Below are 16,920 nucleotides of genomic sequence, written 5' to 3' on the forward strand. Positions count from 1 at the left end.
CCAAAAATCCATGAATTAACCCCTTTGAACTTTTTTTGGCGAAAAACACGAAAGTTTTCAGATCAACAAGAAACTTTGCACAGGGCATAACTTGACATTTCTGCATCCATTTCTGGTCTCAGTTCCTCGCAAGCTGTGAGATTTTTTGAGAAAATGCAAATTAAAAATTCCAAAATTCAATTCCCCGCGTCGAGCAATATGTCAACGAGACATAGAAGCTGGGACATACGTCAACAGATCTGTGCTATCTTTAGTACAGGGCTAGTCACGAGAAGATTACTTCTGAAAATTATATTTCCGCAACCCAAAATACAAATACCCTGAACTACTCGATACTGCCAGAATTAGAAATAAAATGCTGAATCCACGATTGCTTTGGGGTCATTTGGGGTGGTCAATGTCACTTTGACATTATTTATTTTAATTTCGTCTTTATTCTTAATTCCGTTCCTTTAGAGCCCCATTAGTTCGAAGTACCTTTATTAATCTGTCCTATACCGAAGCTGTAAGTGCTCGACCAATAATTTTTCTCCTTAACACGCATGGTATGTTAGGTTGAGTTGAGAAACCCGTCACAAAGTCTTATTCAAATGATGAGAAAACTGACATGATTCTCATCTACGGAGAATGCCAAATAATGCTGTAGCTGCTGCGGACCTTTATCGTAAAGATATCCACATCGAAACTGAACTGGGTTGTCTATGGACATTCACGTAACCTCTTTTTCCGTAATTGTCAAAGTGAGACTGTCAAAGCCTAAGCAATCGTGGATTCAGCATTTCATTTCTGATTCGGGTTCTATCAAGTGACTCAAGAAATTAGTATTTTGGGTTGCGAAAAAATCATTTTCAGAAGTAATCTTCTCGTGACTAGCCCTGTATGTGTAGTATTAAATAAAATAATAATTAAGCTGTAAATCTTAAATCGGAGTTCAGATTTGTTTTTCTGAAGTCAAAACTAACAAATTAGATAGTTTATTGTATTTATTTCCATCGAAAAATTAGATTTTAAAATGACAGCACAACGTGTGTATATTTGGTTGCCTACCCATAAAGCAAATTTTATCATTAAATAAAATCATTGTTTGGTTTTAAATCCGACTTTAGAGTATAGAATCTTGTTCCTGATGTCCAAATTAATAAAAAAAATGGTTTTGAGAGTTTTTGGGCTTTGATTAGATTTCAAAATTTATAAACATAACCTCTGATTTTTTTCGAGCAAACACATTAAAGTTTTCAGATCAACACGAAACTCTCCACACAGCTTCATTTGGCTCTCCTAAATCCATTTCTAGTATCAGTTCCTCGCTACCTGTAAGATTTTCCGAGAAAATCCCAATTGAAATTCGTCCAAGAAATGTGCGTGCTGCTAATCTAAGACATACGGCACAGACCCAACTTCAGACCTAATGTTTAAACAAATATGAATTAAGCAACAACCGTCGCGTGAATCTCAAATCAGAGTTCAGATTCGTTTTCCTGAGGTCCAAATTAATAAGTGTGGTAGTTTTCTGCTTTTATTTAGACCAAAAATCGTAAGTTCGAATAAAAGTTTTAAAAATTAATTAAAAACAAACCGAGCGTCGGATCGAAAAAGCGACGCCAGATTGTTGCTCCTGAAGTCCAAATTGATAGAAAAAATTGGTTTTAAAAAGATTTTAATTTTTGTCGAAATGGCCAAAAATCCATGAATTAACCCCTTTGAACTTTTTTTGTCAAAAAACACGAAAGTTCTCAGATCAACACGAAATTTTGCACAGGGCATAATTTGACATTTCTGCATCCATTTCTGGTGTCAGTTCCTCGCTAGCTGCGAGATTTTTCGAGAAAATGCAAATTAAAAATGTCAAAATTTGATTTCCCGGCGTGGAGCAACATTTCAACCAAGCTAGGACACACGGCAACCTAACTTCAGACCTAATGTTCAAATAAATTCTTATTAAATGACAATAAACGGTTAAATCTTAAATCAAAGTTTAGATTCTTTTTATTGAAGTCTAAATTAATAACGAAAGTATTTTTCTGCTTTGCATCTCGTTTTGTTTCAAAAATGATTGCTGGTGTATAATTGGTTGCATATAGTCGCACCCAATTTTAAGAAACAAATCGTACCACCCACATGTCATTCTAATAAGGTTATGACTCCTTGACAACTGACATGTTGACAAAATAAAACAAGGCGCAGCAGCACCCGCTCCGAAATTCCCTCGAAAATAAGAAATTGTTCAAGTGAGAGGTTCCAAACCGCCCCAAATCGCCCCCTTGCACGATGAACCAACTCGAAGACAACCTCCTTCACGTAACTCAAGCAATTGAACGTCAAGTCGATGCAGCAATCGAACAGATCGACAATTTGGACGTGAACGACCTGGAGTCGCTCCGGAAGCACCGCATCAAAGAACTGAAGCAGAAGGAGACCCAACGCAGTGAGTTCCTCTCCAACGGCCATGGAGCATACGAAGAACTCCCCGAAGAAAAAATGTTCTTCGATGTCATCAAAAAATCCAAGAACTGCGTGGTGCACTTCTACAGAAACTCATCTCCAAGATGCGCCATCGTCGACAAGCACTTGAAGGCGTTAGCCCCCAAACATATCGAGACGCGATTTGTCTCGTTGAACGCGGAAAAGTGCCCCTTTTTGGCCCAGAATCTCAAAATCAAGACCATTCCAACACTGGTCCTCATCCATGAGAGTGTCATGGTGGATAAAATCGTTGGGTTTACCCAGCTGGGGAACTGCGATGACTTCACCACTGAAACTTTGGAGTGGAGGATCGCGCAGAATAAGATCATTGACTACGAGGGCGATTTGCTAACACCCCCGGGGTTGCAGGAGAAGAAACCCAAAGGCAGCGAGAAGAAAATCCGGGATGGCGTGTACAATAGAGATGAGGACGATTTGGATATTGAAGAGTTTGGCTTAGCGCGCGAGTTCAAAACTGGCGAGAGTACGAACCCAGTTCAATCAATAGATCTGACGCCTGAAGAAGCCGCAGAGTTGGGACTTGATGATTGATTTTAACACGCTCTTATATTAAAATTTATTGGTTTTCTTAATAAAAAATTACTTATATGAGTAGTAGTGTACAAAATACCCTTCAGGCCTCCAGAGCGACCGGCTCTTCCTTCCGTTTTCTCTCTGAAAATCAACACACAGTGACAGTCTTCATTACCAAACTCGCTACCTTTGACTGGTGATTTTTTCTTTTCCATTTCCACGTCTTCATCCCTTTGTGGTTCTTCTGTAGGAACAGTTGGCAAAGATTGGTTAATAATTTCCGCTAATTCGTCCTCCACAGCGGCCTCATCTTCTTCAGTTAAGCCCCCACTTAACAAAGCGTTAATCTCCTGAAATTACAACGTTAGAAGAAACACGCGAGTTTCACATCTCCACCTCTTGTTTCTCCGCCGCTTCTTTGGTCTCATCAAGAATTCTTTCAATGTCTTCAATATTCAACGCCTCATTGACTTTCTTAAGTGCTTCATTGCCTTGTTTAAGTCCATTAACTACTTGTAATTCAACCTGAGCAAACTCTATATCATGTGTCATTCTCTCCAAGTTCTCCAATTGATTATCTGTCTTCTGTAGAACAGACTCTTGGAACCGTTTCTTCCGCAATAACAGTTTCGCTCGCCTAAAAATGCCCTGTAATGCAGAATCGCTAAAATTGGCCTAAAATACTCTTTTTGTCCATGATTTAGCAGTTTCTTCGCTAATTCGCGGTCGGATGCCAATGTGAGCTCAATTCGCTTCTGGTACTGCCTCAACTTGTCCCTCTGCTGCTTCAATTGCTGAAAAACAGAGCGATTCTTAACAACCCCCAGAAAGGCAAACTTACCAAAACCGCCTTATCCTGTTGCGTGATCCGAGAAACCGGTTTTTTCTTCCCGAAAATGATCCCCATTGTGACGCTCAATTTAAAATGCCGCACGGTTTCTGGGGCTGCTTAATTTGTTATCTTCTGGATTTTGACAGCTGTCAAATTATTTGGTTATTCCATTCCTGCGTCGCTTGAAAGGGGTTTCAGACGAAAAAACGCCACAAATCTCGTTACAGTTACGACACCGGTTATAAAGTTGCGTTTTTAGGCTTGTTACGACGAATTTAATTAAAAACAGAAGTAGGAATTTAGTGCCGTGATGTTGGCACCGTTGTCAAAACATTCGATTTCCACCAAACTTGTGAACCCGCAGCCAATCACAACCCGTCGTTATAAGTCCAGTGGAAACTGTCCTTGTTTTTTTAGGTTAAGTGCCCCCACGATGGTCGAAGGCGCCGTCTTCCCAGGTGACGTCCTCACCGACGTGAAGGCAGTAAAAGGGGTGACGATCCTCGGCCCCGGAGTGAAACGCAACGAAAACCGCCCCAACACCCTCCAAGTTACCAAGACAGGAAGGCTCCAGTTCCGCCCCCCCAACACTTACTGGGTGGACAACAATCAGAAGCGCTACACCCCGAAACGGGGCGACTTGGTCGTCGGAATTGTGATTAAAAAAGCTGGGGACTCCTTGAAAATGGACATAGGAAGTGGCGAGCCCGCCTCGTTGTCGATGATGGCGTTCGAGGGGGCCACCAAAAAACAAAAACCCGACGTGCAAGTCGGTGATGTGATTTACGGGAAGTTGTTAAACGCGCATAAAGAAATGGAGCCGGAAATGGTGTGCATTGACTCGTATTTCAAAGCGGGGAAAATGGGGCCCTTGTCTAACGAGGGGTTCGTCGTCAACGTGAGTTTGGGGGTGGTTTACCGGTTGCTCGAGGCAGAAAACCCCATTTTACCCGCTTTGGGGAAAATCTGCCCGTACGAAATAGCCGTGGGGATGAACGGGAAGGTGTGGATCCACGGAAGAAACACCAAAGAAGTCTTGACGATAGTGCGGCTTCTGGAGGCTGCAGAGACTCACGACGACAAGGTCATTCTAGAGCTGTGTAGACAATGTAAATAAAATTTGCGAGATTTAGACGTGTCATTCTCTATAATCCTGACAAATAAACCATAAAAAACAGAAACGTACTTTGCCCCCAAAGGTTGCATTGTAGCCCCACTTCTTACACATGTGCTCTGGTCGGCTGAGCCAATGGCAGCAGATCAATCAGGTGGGGTGTGAGTGATAGGAAATAAATTCGGTTTTCAAGACAGGAATTTCGACATTTATTGCAAAGATGAGTGATAAGACAAACGGTTATCATTGTAAGTTTATTTAAAATTGAAAAAATCAGTTTCTTGAGTTTCTCCGTTTAACCTCACTTTTCCAGCTGTTGGAGAGGAAGATTTCGAGGAAATTCGCATTCCAGTGCCTTGGGGGCACATCAGTGGTGAGTTTAAACACGTAATTTGGGCTTGACGTCAGCGTGATTAAGCAGATTTGCGACAAACAATGAGGAGCATTCAGGTGTCAAGGGGGTTCATTGTCATTCCTAATTAAATAACTTAAAGCAAGTGTAATCTAACACAACACTTTTTTTATTATTTCACGTAAATTAGTTGACCCAAAGGCCGAGGCCACATTAAAATTTCGTTTCCGTTTATTAATGTCTAAATCAACAAAATTATTTTCAAAAATTGAACGCACAGTTAATTTAGACACTAATAAACAATAACTATTTTCATCGCTCAGGTAAATGGTGGGGATCCAAAGTGACTCGGCCCGTCCTGGCGCTCCACGGCTGGCAAGACAACGCCGGCACTTACGACACTCTAGCCCCACTGCTGGCTGCCAGAGGCCACTCCGTGCTCTGCGTGGAGCTTCCGGGTCACGGCCGTTCCTCCCATTTCGCCGATGGCCACCAGTACTACCTCTTCTGGGATGGCATCCACTTGGTCCGTCGCATCGTCCAGTACTTCGAATGGGACAAAGTCACCATCATGGGTCACTCCTTGGGCGGCGGCATCGCGTTTTTGTACGCCTCGGTGTACCCAGACGCCACCGACAAGTACATCAGTTTTGATATAGCGAGTCCGAGTGTTCGGTCTCCTCGTACAATGATCTCAAGCATGGGCGATGCGGTGGATAAGTTCCTCAAGTATGAGAGTTTGACTCCTGAGCAGACGCCGTGTTACCAGTATAACGATATGATTGATATAGTCTGTGATGCGTATAAAGGGGGCGTTACAAGGAAATCGTGCGAGATTATGATGAAGAGAGGGATGAGACCCGCCGAAGACAAGCCTGGGTATTTTGTCTTCGCGCGCGATCCCAGACTCAAGGTTGCAGCGTTGGGTTTCTTAACAATCGACCAGGTCATGGAGTTCGCTTCTAGGATAAAATGCAAGGTTTTGAACATCCGGGGGAACCCAGGGATGAAGTTCGAAATCCCAGAATACTACAATAAAGTCTTGGATGCGGTGGAGCGAGCTGGGGCAAAAGTCGAAAGACACGTCGTTGAGGGGACTCATCATCTCCACCTCAATAACCCGGAAAGAGTGATTGATATACTTGACCGATTTCTATCGTCGTAATGTAGATAATTTATTTAATTTATTGTTTTTTTACAACGAGTCAGTATTGTGAGTTTTTATTGTTGACGTTGTTTTTAATAAATGTTAAACAAAAACTGGGTTGTTACATCGCCACGTTGTGGCCACCAGAGCCGGTTCGGTTTGGTACCGCTGGCAGAGAACCTCCCATTGCATTTCCGTGGGGCTGAAAATCGCCTTTGAGCGGAGGTTTCCTTTGACGATCTCCAGGTCCTTTAAAATTGTTTTGTTGCGTTCTTTCGCTTCTTCGTACGATGGAAACTTCTTGAGTTTATCGCCATCGTCGGTGGCTACCTCCTCTTCTTTCTTACCACTCAAAATAACAAAATAGAAGGAAACGCCAAAAAAAAAACCTAAAATAACTTACTTTTCTTCAAGCAGGCGCTCAACTCTTTCCTCCTCTTCTTTGTACTTCTTTAGAATGTTCTCCACTTCCGGTAATGGCATTGTTTTGTTTGTATTGACTTTTCAACCGCGGTTACTAAGCAATTTCGTGGCGCGATTTTCAAATCGAAGTAATTTATGACCACGCGTTACTGATAAGATCAATGGAAATCATTCAAAAGTGACTCATACAAACGTGGTACAATTACAGTGGTTACGTAAACACTCACATATTTATTAGTGCTGTTATAAATTAAAATGTAGACGGCGATAACTAAAAAAATGGGTTAATTATGTCGTAGACACAAAAAACGTTGTTTTTCTTGCCGAGAATTTACCGGTTTACAAAGGAGCAAGTTTGAGCATCGACAGGGAGAAGTTACTGTCGGTTTTGGTAGCAAAAGTCGAGTTTGTCAGGTTTTTTTTTTATTTAAAGTTGAAATTTTGAGATGACAAGTTGGCATCATTGTCCCCCAGAATTTCACATTTGGCACTTTGACATGAAATTTGTTAAACCACAAATGAGGTTACAACAATACACTTTCAATGTCACGTGGACTTTTGAGAAATTAAGGAAAATTTATTTTTTAGGAATGGTGGATGCGCCGGTCAAAATTTTCAAAATTGCTATTTTATTTGTTCTTTATGGTCTTTTCTCCTTTTTCCATCTGTGGTACATTTTCCTTCGTCTTCATAGGGACATTTCGAAAAAACTAACAAGCAGGATTACCAACCCACTTCGCAAATGAAAGTTTCCAATTACCATCGGTCTACTAATTAAAAAGTTAAGTTGGCAGCAGTTCCTAGTAATTTTAATCGGTGACAGTTGGTAGCAAAAGCTTTCGACCTTGATACCTGGTATGCGTAGAAGTTAATCTTTCTTGTCAAATAAAATAAATTAACTTTCTATTTCAATTTCTCTCTTGCAACCAATTTTAATTAGTTATTAATTAATACATACAGTTGGGGTCAAATTATTTTGGACGTCGAAGCCATTTAATTATCATAGAGTGTAAAACCTCCTTTATTTATATCATTATAATTAAAATTTTTGAAAAAGTTGGTTGAGTTTTACTTGCCAAATTGACGGTAATGCATAGACTACACCTAAATTTTCAAAATGCCCAAAAAATGACGTCCAAAATAATTTGGCCGCGACTGTACATACTTACATTCAATTTTCTTCTATTTTTACACAAGCCACATCACAAGCCTGATTTACACCCAAGAATTTTCAAAAATGAACTTCACTTAGCGATTCAGGGAATTTTTTATATTTAATAAAAAAGTAGTTAATCAGAGAAGCAAGCTTAGCTCACATACAGTTGCGTCCAAATAATTTTGGACATCATATTATTGATAATTTGGAAATTTGGGTGTAGTCTATGCTTTACTGCCAATTTAACGTGCAAATTTCAACAAATACTGTCAAAAGTGGCAGTAATAATGAAATACATAAAGGATGCTTCACAGTTTGTGACAATCAAGTGTTCAAAATTATTCGGCCTTGACTGTATTGTCGGAATTTTGTGATTTAACTCCGCCCACATGAACAAAAGACAATTTGAATTTGACGAATCACGGAATGGCAAGCCCCGTTTACACAACACTTCATAAATTTGGTGGCTCTACTCTTACACCTGTCAAGAAGATTTGCAATATGCATTAATCGTGAGATTTTCTCCATTTTAGTGCCGTTTTGTCTTCTTTTATGTGGAGATTTTTAGCCCGACTTTTGACAGATATTAACTGAATAGAAAAATGTTGCAAAGTGAATCAGACTTTAAAATAGAACTCTGTTGGTCAAAAAAGTGAAGCTAAATCAAAGTTGTCCTATTAGTAGTCCAATAGATTAGACTTTAGCCCGTTTTACAATGACAAAAAAGTGTACAGTTACTTTCGGGCGTCAGTGTAATATGCAAAGTCATGAGTCATGACAGTTCCACCATAAAAAATGCAACAACTTTACAATGCTAATGAAAAAAACTTAAATCAACAGACAGAAAAACAAAAATTGATAAAATTTATTTATTAAAAAACCTATAAATTTAAATTAAAAAAAAAACGGTAAAAGCATAAATCAGATTAAATTCCGACCAGTTTTCACTAGCTACGACCATAAAACAGCCACACTGGTTCGGTATTTATTGATAACCAAAAAGTTGGTGTAAGTAAAAAAAAGGAACAGGATCGGACTAGATTGATTTTGAGCCCGCATGGAGATATCACCGTGTAAAGTCGCCACTATTTTTATCATCAAAAACTGGAACGGAACTCGTTATAATTTTGTTAGTTGGCCGTTAATGGTAATACCGGCAATAAAAGTATTATAAAACGTCGCAAAATATCAAATTATTGACCCCTTTCGTTGAGTTTCTGTAGTTTGCGAGGCAGCGACAATAAACTTCCATATAGTTGACGATAACAGGACAGTAATTTCCATTTTATCATAAGGATATTGATAAGGATTATCATAAAAATAGTTCAGGTATGTCGAACGTTACCTTTATACCTCTCTTTCACTGTTGTATATTCACGACAGAAAAAGACAGATAATACTTTTCGAAATAATGACTCTAAAATTGCAATATTTTTAAAAACACCACAAGTACGTCATTTCGAGTCGAACCTTCGAACGGTTTAGGTGTCCGAAAAGTGCACATTCAAGCTGACTTGATCTATGCGAGCAAGTCTTGATGATGGACGGATTTGTTCGTGTGGCTCGAGTTAGATGGGAATGTTTGGGCTGCTGGAACCACCAAGGTACGCATTTAAAAATTTATTACTCCTTAAATACTGTACATATACATGGTTTAACATATACAATGGCACGTTATTTATAAAAATATAATGAGCATGTTTTTTACATCAACTGAGAAGAACGAAAGGAAGACCAAGGAAACGAAAACTGAGCCCGTAGCACCAAGCACCGACTGAAACGTGGCTATAAAGTACATATTTACTTGGTTTTACTATTACTGCGGTTTTATTCTCATGACTCATGAAAATTAAATTGTTCTCATTGTGAAGGAATTTACTAGATTTCGTTTTTACGGTCGGTTTAGGTTGCACCAAGGTCACAAGTTCGAAAAATTATCGTGTAATTCGCTCCTGTTGCAAATATTGCAATGCTGGCGTGCGTGATTTGGGTTTTATAGTGTCAAATGTCAACTCTGGGGACAATGATGCCAACTTTACATAAAAAAATAACTGTCAAAATGGACATTTGCGCCCTAAGCCGACTGTATTTAGTAAAATTGCGTTTAGGTGCTTGTCGCTTGCCCGGTTGAGAAAAATCACCCCACTACCCTACGGAATTATTTTACAAACAGTCACACTTTACATAACTCCTGATATGTTTCTTTATACAATTTAAATATTTAAGGATTACAGTTTCGTTCAAGGGTTTAACTATGATTTGAAACCAAGCCTGAAAAATGGACGAGTAGATGCGACCTTTTCAAGATCAATAATACACAGACCCACGCTCAAAACGGGATACGACTAGTTCGTCCCCGACAATTTGTCCCCGACAATTCGCGCCCGACAATTCGTCTCTCACCAATTCGTCCCCAATGCAATTTGAATTGAGAAATGTGATTTATATAATTTATTTTAAAATTGATATCTGCAACACAAGGTAGCTACATACTAGAAAATTCGTTTTATTACAATTAAAAAAATCTAATAAAATAAAATTGTCAGTGGTAAATAAAAACATTTATAGAGAAGATATAAAGTCCAGTTCATTCCTATCAGTCCACTCTCCTGTGTAAATTTCCCAAAATTCTTGGGTGTAAATCAGGCTTTCAATTCTTTAAGGAAAAAATTAGGGAAAAATTTAAGGTGAAGATTTTTGAGGTTAACACGTAAAAGTTGAGTGTATTAATCAATGCTTAATCAAAAATTTCTTGTAAAAGAAAGGTTTAAACAGAGATTCAACAAGTTGAAGAATTAAATAATTCATATAATTGTTTGAAAAATATTTTAAATTATTTTCAATAATCGAAAAAAAATGTCTTTTTCAGAACAAACATCTGCAAATGAGTTTATAACTATGCAGATAATAAATAATGAAAAACTCTTATTATTATTACAACGCATGTAAAGAAAGCTTTCAGAAACAAAATTGCGGGAGACGAATTGACCGGGGACAAAAAAGTTGGGGACAAATTGCCGGGCACGAACTGTCCGCAAATCGCTCAAAACATTCTGACTAGAATAAAAACAACGTCAGTCTTTCGTCGACGAACGCAAGAAGACACATTAACAATTGTAATACTGATTTTTAACAAAATCACTCGATTCACAACATATTGCCAGGTTCACTCCGTGTCGAAGCGTGGTAAACCTGTTTATGAGGCGTGAAACTACTCAAAGACGGAGTAGCGTTCCTCCACGATAAACCAGGAGGACCGACACGAGCGTAAACCGGTTGCGTGGGGGACACTAAATCCGGGGGATTCTCATTGGAGGGCTTGCGATCTTTTTTCGGACGTCGGAGGGTTTGGGTGGGCGCGAAGTAAGAATCCGAGTAGACTTTGCGGTTGTAATAGCCCCCATTGGAGGAAGGATAGGGGGTCTCGTCGTCGGGCACCCACACCTAAAACAAACTTTAAGTTAGGTGGCCAGAAAAAAAAAGTTGCACTGCCAGAAAATAAACGAAGATTAAAAGCAACCAGTGAGGCGTTAATCGTTTTTTAAATCTTCATTACATAACAGTTTTCCGATTTCTCATTAAACCTAAATAATCTAAATAAAAAAACAAAAAATGGGAATAAATAAACAAATCTAAAACAAAAATACATTAAATAAGTACCAAATTAATATTTTCATTCAAAGACTACAATTTAACACAAAATAGCTATTTTTGCAACTAATCGCAAAAATACTTAATTTGATGACAAAACGCGATTTATGGTCCACCAAGGTAAAATCTAATTTGTATAATTAATTTTTATTTATTTTTACTAATTCAGTTACGAAATGAGACCATTTTAAACAACATTTCATTTAGAAAATGCCGTCATATAAATAAGTTGGTCGATGAAATAGAGTGTAGTTGTGTAGTAATGCAAAAATTTGTCAAAATCTGACATATGTAAGAAAATGTGTCAAATATTGATTTTATAGCTTTTTATTTACTGAATAAGAAACTATGTTACAAAATACGAAGCAAAAGTGCCTCTATCACACGATGTGTTGATTCTATTTGTCTTCGACTCAATCATCAATAGCTCGTCTAGTGATAAAACGAATGACTTCTGTCTCTAATTCCATAAATACTTTTCTAGGCGACTTAAACTAAAAATTTTGTTGCAAAATTTAAAATTTTAAACTATTGGACTGATTTCAAGTGACTTTGTTATGTTGCAAACCTGAGTTGAAGTCGATAAAGTTCTTCATAGGAAATATTTTACTTTGACTAGAAATGTCCAAACTACACTAAATTGAAATTTGTAAAATCCGTCCGTGTTGCTGAAAATAATTAAAATTTAGAACAGACAATTAACTAGTCATAAATAATAATCTCTCCAAATTTCATTGTCATGCCATCAAAATTGCAAAAATTACAGGTCCGAATAGAAAATATTGAAAAATTTAGGTTCGTCTAAAAAATGAAAATTTTTAAAATCCGTCCCTGTTGCTGAAAAAATTTGAAATTTGGAACAAACAATAAACTAGTCATAAATAGTAGTCTCTTTAAATTTCATTATTCTGCCATCAAAATTACAAAAATTACAAGTTCGAATAGAAAATATTTAAAAATTTTGGTTCGTCTTGAAAATAAAAATTTCTAAAATCCGTCCCTGTTGTTGAAAAAATTTGAAATTTGAAACAGACAATAAACTACTCATAAATAGTAATCTCTCTAAATTTCATTGTTCTGCCATCGCAATTGCAAAACTTACAGGTCTGAATATAAAATATTGGAAATTTTTGGTTTGTGTTGAAAACGAAAATTTCTAAAATCCGTCCTTGTTGCTGGAAAAATTTGAAATTTAGAACAGACAATAAACTAGTCATAAGTAGTAATCTCTGCAAATTTCATTGTCCTGCTATTAAAATTGCAAAAATTACAGGTCCGAATAGAAAATATTGAAAAATTTTGGCTTGTCTTGAAAATGAAAATTTCTAAAATCCGTCCCTGTTGCTGAAAAAATTTGAAATTTAAAACAGACAATAAATTTAGGGTATCCTAAAACAAGTTGAGTTTGAGCAGAAAGAACGAGTGTTTGAATTGACTCTGTAACGGGTTTTAATAGTAATTTCTATATTACGGCTTTTCTTTCAAATTTAGCTTCAAAAGTCAAGCTATAGCATCCAAAATGGCATATAAACTTCATTCTTTAATAATTTTGGGTCATTTTTCATTGTGACACCAATAATCGTGTTGAACCCAAAGTCGTTTTAGAATGAAGCTTGTTCTAGTATGATTTTTTAACATAGAATAAAGTCATTCTGTAGTGCTCTAAATTACTGGTTGCATTAAAGTTTATTTTTTTCTGGCAGTGCGACTTTAAAAAAAAGTATGTTGGCTCGTCTAGCTTCCGTAGCCACCCAACCAATTTCTTACCATTGAAGTGCCCATGCCCATGCGGCGCCCTCCGGTGATTAAAGTGGTGGTGGCGTACGGCGCCGGGGACGTGGCGCCCGTTGACACCACCGCATCAACTTCCGCGTAGTCTGCAATCTGCGACGCCCTTGAAGAGTCAAGATTCGGGCTCGCGTACTCCTGAACTTGCAGGTCGTACTTCCGTCCCATCTGGTACCCTTTCTCGGAACCGTACTCCAGGTGGTCGGGTCTTGGGTACTCTTTATGAAGAGGGTTTTGACGGAGGTTCATACTCCCTCCGCTCTCCGGGTGCGGTGTTAACTTTGAGTACTCCGGAAGGGTACTGGAGTAGTCCGGAAGAGTGTCTTTGTCCAACCACAACGGCGTCTCGGTTTTGGACGCCAAAGGCGTCGTAAGAACTCCACCGTTGGAGCGACTGGGAGTCATCGTCTTCTTCGTTAACATTTGTCGGCGGCGCACGAGTAACATCGCTCCGAATAACAGTACCATCACCGATACCATGCTGATTAAAAGCGCCATGAACCACGTCTCGGTGATGAAATCTCCGGTTTGCATGTCTATGGGTCTTTGTTGGTGGTCGGTGATCCTCGACGCCGGATCGAGTCTTAAGGTGGCGGCAGCACTGAATGGCCCCAAACCAGCTCTGGTAGCCGCCGCCACTCTCACACTGTACGAAACCCCCGCTGTTAAATTCCCTAATAAGAGAGTTGGGGTGGTGCCCACGGTGATGGTGTCCATGTTCTCCGTTCCGTTCGCCTTAACTTCGACTCTGAATCCGTACAAATCCCCATTGAGAACCGAAGGGGGTGGAGGTTTCCATTTTAAATACACCGCGGTGGCGTTCAGAAGCAGCGCTTCCATGGCGGTGGGGGCTTCCATAGGCACGTCTTCTAGCGTTCGGACAGTTTTCGAATTGGAAGGTTGTCCTTCGACAGTCTTATAGAAAGGCACAAGGAAGAATTCATAACGTGACCACTTCTCCAAGTTATTGACAGAGAAACTCGAGGAGCCTCCAGTGTGAAGAACTGTTAACATACTGTACGGTTTCGGAAGATCCGAAGGACCATCAAGACTGACGTAATAAATATACAAGCCTTCAACGTATTGAGCATCTAAGATCTCCCAGACTAACTTTATAGCCGTCGATAAAACAGGAATCGCCTCAGTCAAACGAACGATGTTACCCGAGATTAAGCTCGCGCGAGCTTCGCTCAAGACCGTCACTTCGGGGTTTCCCCAATTTTGAGCGGTGTCGGGGCCCACTATAATAATATCGGAGATTTGCGAAGGGGGACCTAATCCATGAGCGTTTTCGGCCCTCACCAAAAAAGTGTACGGAACTCCTGGAGTCAACAAATGCTGCGTGAAGGTCGGACCAGAAACTCTCCTAGCTACCACGGTCCAGGTGGGTGTTACTCCTTCTTCGCGCCCAAACAACTCAATCTGATAACCCAACAAACTCGAGGAACCGATTTTATTGTTTTGCCCCCACGTTATCGTAACGCTGCCTTCAGATTGGTTGAGAGCGTGTGGTCGACTCGGAGGTCCAGGTAGCATGATAGCCTCCGGAGCCTTGAAGAAGTTAATATTGGGGTTTTTGGGGTTCTCGACGAGGAGATGCCCGCTCCAGGTGGCTTTACCACTACGTGAAGACGCCACGCAGGTGTAGACTCCAGAGTCTTCCTTGTGTAAGTGGTAGATTTCCACCAAGCCGGGGGTTGTGGCGTTGATGCGCTCCGAAGAAGTTACAGGAAGACTTTCTTTGTACCACGAAATGACAGGAGTTGGATTTCCGGTCGCCTCGCACGACAGGAAAGCAACCGAGTTTATAGGAAGAGTTTGATTGACAGGACCGCGGATTATAACAGGTGGAGGTCGTTCTTCTTTCGATGTGACAGTGAGGCGAGTTCTGGTAGACGCGGAACCAGCGGCGTTAACCGCCGAGCAAATAATAACAGTCCCCGAGTTCTGAGGTTGCGCGTTCTTTAAAACTAAAGTCGAATGACCATCATCACTTAGGATTTGGTAGTTTCCTGAAGAAGCCCCCGAGTAGAGCAGCGCCCTGTCGCCTTCAAACGACCAGAAGACGAAAGGCTTCGGGCTCCCGTTGACATTGCAGTGGAAGGAAACATCTCGACCTGACTCCACAGTCTGCGCTAGAGGTCTATTAGTAAAAGATGGGGGTGCATGAACTGTTAGAATGGCAGTGGCGCTGACCGCCCCCGCGAAGTTATCCGCTTCACAAGTGTAACGACCTTGATCTAGGAGGGTGATGCGCTCCAACCGAAGAGTTCGATCTTCGAGGACTCGCACGCGCCCCAACGGCATGGTTCCTCCAGCCGCGTTCCTTCGCCAAAGAACGTCTGGTAGGGGATCACCACCCACCGCGCAAGCGAAATCAATTGTTGATCCCACAAGAGCTATCGTGTCCTCTGGAGCTTTCACCAAGAACGGTTTTACTGTAAAAACGCGATTAACACCAGCACTAGGTGTGTTGAAGAACGTACCATAAACCTTCAAGATGGCGACTGTTGATTCTCTAATCCCCGCAGTGTTCTTTGCTACGCATTGGTAGCGGCCATCGTCTGAAGGTTTGGTGTCGGTGATGGCGAGGTTTGATCCGTCGACGAGTTTCAGTCGCCCGTCGATGTTGATGGTGTGGCCGTCTTTGCGCCACAGCACCTGGGGCTCGGGGGTGCCTTTCGGAGGTGCGCACTCCATGACGATGGGCTCGCCTGCAGCAACACGGGCACTCTGGGGCTCCAAACGGAACTCATCTCGTAAAACTGCAACAGCGGTCAAATAAAAATTAATGGACGAGGGTGCGACTGGAATTTACAAGCAATTTTGGTGGTGGGAAATTGCAGGAATGAATTGGCCGATGTGTCAATCAGCAGTTTTCATTTCCGATCGGTGATCTTCCAGAAGGGGTGAAAAATTTAAGTTAAACGACTCCACAAAACGAAATAAAAGAAAATGTCGTTATGGCGATTCTCCGCCCCATCGATTTCGATTAAAATTTGCGCGTTAATTGAATTGTCCCTTGATATCGTTCCAGGATTGGCAATTACCCTAAAAATTACCCCAGAAAATTAAAAAACCGCCCTAAAGAAGATGTCGCTTCTCCCTCGTTCGCGCCCCCGTGTAAGTTTGCTTTTATCGTAAGACTTGGTTTATGGAAATTGTCCTTTTGGGAACTTACATGTGTTTGTATTTTGCATAAATACTGATAACGTAAGAAAGTTTCCGTCATGGGGAGGTTTGGGGGAGTACAGTCTTGAACATATGCCCTCCGGCGAGTGACGTGCTCGCCCCTTTCACATCCCATGTATCAATATGTAATACACAACACAGTATTATTAAGCTAATATGCATACAGAGTCTGATGACCATATCAATCAAAGCCAGGATACAGACAGGGCCCGATATTGATGCTATTGGCAGGCTAAGTGAGTTGTACTATACAGACAGCCCGTAAGTA

General features: G+C 40.4%; 6 protein-coding genes across 6 annotated transcripts in view; 3 read left to right on the forward strand and 3 right to left on the reverse strand.

Moving 5' to 3' along the window:
• Nucleotides 1-2,098: 2,098 nt before the first annotated feature.
• On the forward strand, nucleotides 2,099-3,072 carry LOC148170900 (phosducin-like protein 3). The gene has a single exon (XM_088040797.1). The coding sequence runs from the start codon at nucleotides 2,269-2,271 to the stop codon at nucleotides 3,013-3,015; it is 747 nt and encodes a 248-aa protein (XP_087896923.1). The 5' UTR covers nucleotides 2,099-2,268; the 3' UTR covers nucleotides 3,016-3,072.
• On the reverse strand, nucleotides 3,027-3,988 carry Vps20 (vacuolar protein sorting 20). The gene is made up of 5 exons (XM_088040798.1): nucleotides 3,839-3,988; nucleotides 3,682-3,791; nucleotides 3,394-3,634; nucleotides 3,185-3,347; nucleotides 3,027-3,138 (listed from the first exon to the last, which is right to left on the reverse strand). Exons 1-5 carry the CDS (start codon nucleotides 3,902-3,904, stop codon nucleotides 3,098-3,100), a joined length of 621 nt encoding a protein of 206 aa, XP_087896924.1. The 5' UTR covers nucleotides 3,905-3,988; the 3' UTR covers nucleotides 3,027-3,097.
• Nucleotides 3,989-4,139: 151 nt separating this feature from the next.
• Nucleotides 4,140-4,961, forward strand: Rrp40 (exosome complex component Rrp40). The gene has a single exon (XM_088040796.1). It carries the CDS (start codon nucleotides 4,140-4,142, stop codon nucleotides 4,944-4,946), a length of 807 nt encoding a protein of 268 aa, XP_087896922.1. The 3' UTR covers nucleotides 4,947-4,961.
• Nucleotides 4,962-5,054: 93 nt separating this feature from the next.
• kraken (serine hydrolase like 2 kraken) lies at nucleotides 5,055-6,555 on the forward strand. The gene is made up of 3 exons (XM_088040795.1): nucleotides 5,055-5,191; nucleotides 5,257-5,316; nucleotides 5,619-6,555. Exons 1-3 carry the CDS (start codon nucleotides 5,164-5,166, stop codon nucleotides 6,458-6,460), a joined length of 930 nt encoding a protein of 309 aa, XP_087896921.1. The 5' UTR covers nucleotides 5,055-5,163; the 3' UTR covers nucleotides 6,461-6,555.
• LOC148170904 (uncharacterized) lies at nucleotides 6,446-7,097 on the reverse strand. The gene is made up of 2 exons (XM_088040800.1): nucleotides 6,846-7,097; nucleotides 6,446-6,791 (listed from the first exon to the last, which is right to left on the reverse strand). The coding sequence occupies exons 1-2, from the start codon at nucleotides 6,923-6,925 to the stop codon at nucleotides 6,545-6,547; spliced, it is 327 nt and encodes a 108-aa protein (XP_087896926.1). The 5' UTR covers nucleotides 6,926-7,097; the 3' UTR covers nucleotides 6,446-6,544.
• A 3,912-nt stretch (nucleotides 7,098-11,009) lies between these two features.
• Nucleotides 11,010-16,920, reverse strand: part of LOC148170905 (roundabout homolog 2-like) — a 68,568-nt gene continuing 62,657 nt past the window's right edge. The window contains exons 3-5 of the mRNA XM_088041380.1: nucleotides 15,947-16,225; nucleotides 13,440-15,898; nucleotides 11,010-11,465 (exon numbers count right to left, since the gene is read on the reverse strand). Coding sequence (XP_087897506.1) covers nucleotides 11,169-11,465; nucleotides 13,440-15,898; nucleotides 15,947-16,225 — 3,035 coding nt within the window. The 3' untranslated portion in view covers nucleotides 11,010-11,168. The remainder of the gene's footprint in view (nucleotides 11,466-13,439; nucleotides 15,899-15,946; nucleotides 16,226-16,920) is intronic.

Source organism: Gnatocerus cornutus, chromosome 7, assembly GCF_029298725.1.
Source record: "Gnatocerus cornutus isolate USDA-ARS CGAHR chromosome 7, icGnaCorn1.1, whole genome shotgun sequence".
Lineage (NCBI taxonomy): Eukaryota > Metazoa > Arthropoda > Insecta > Coleoptera > Tenebrionidae > Gnatocerus > Gnatocerus cornutus.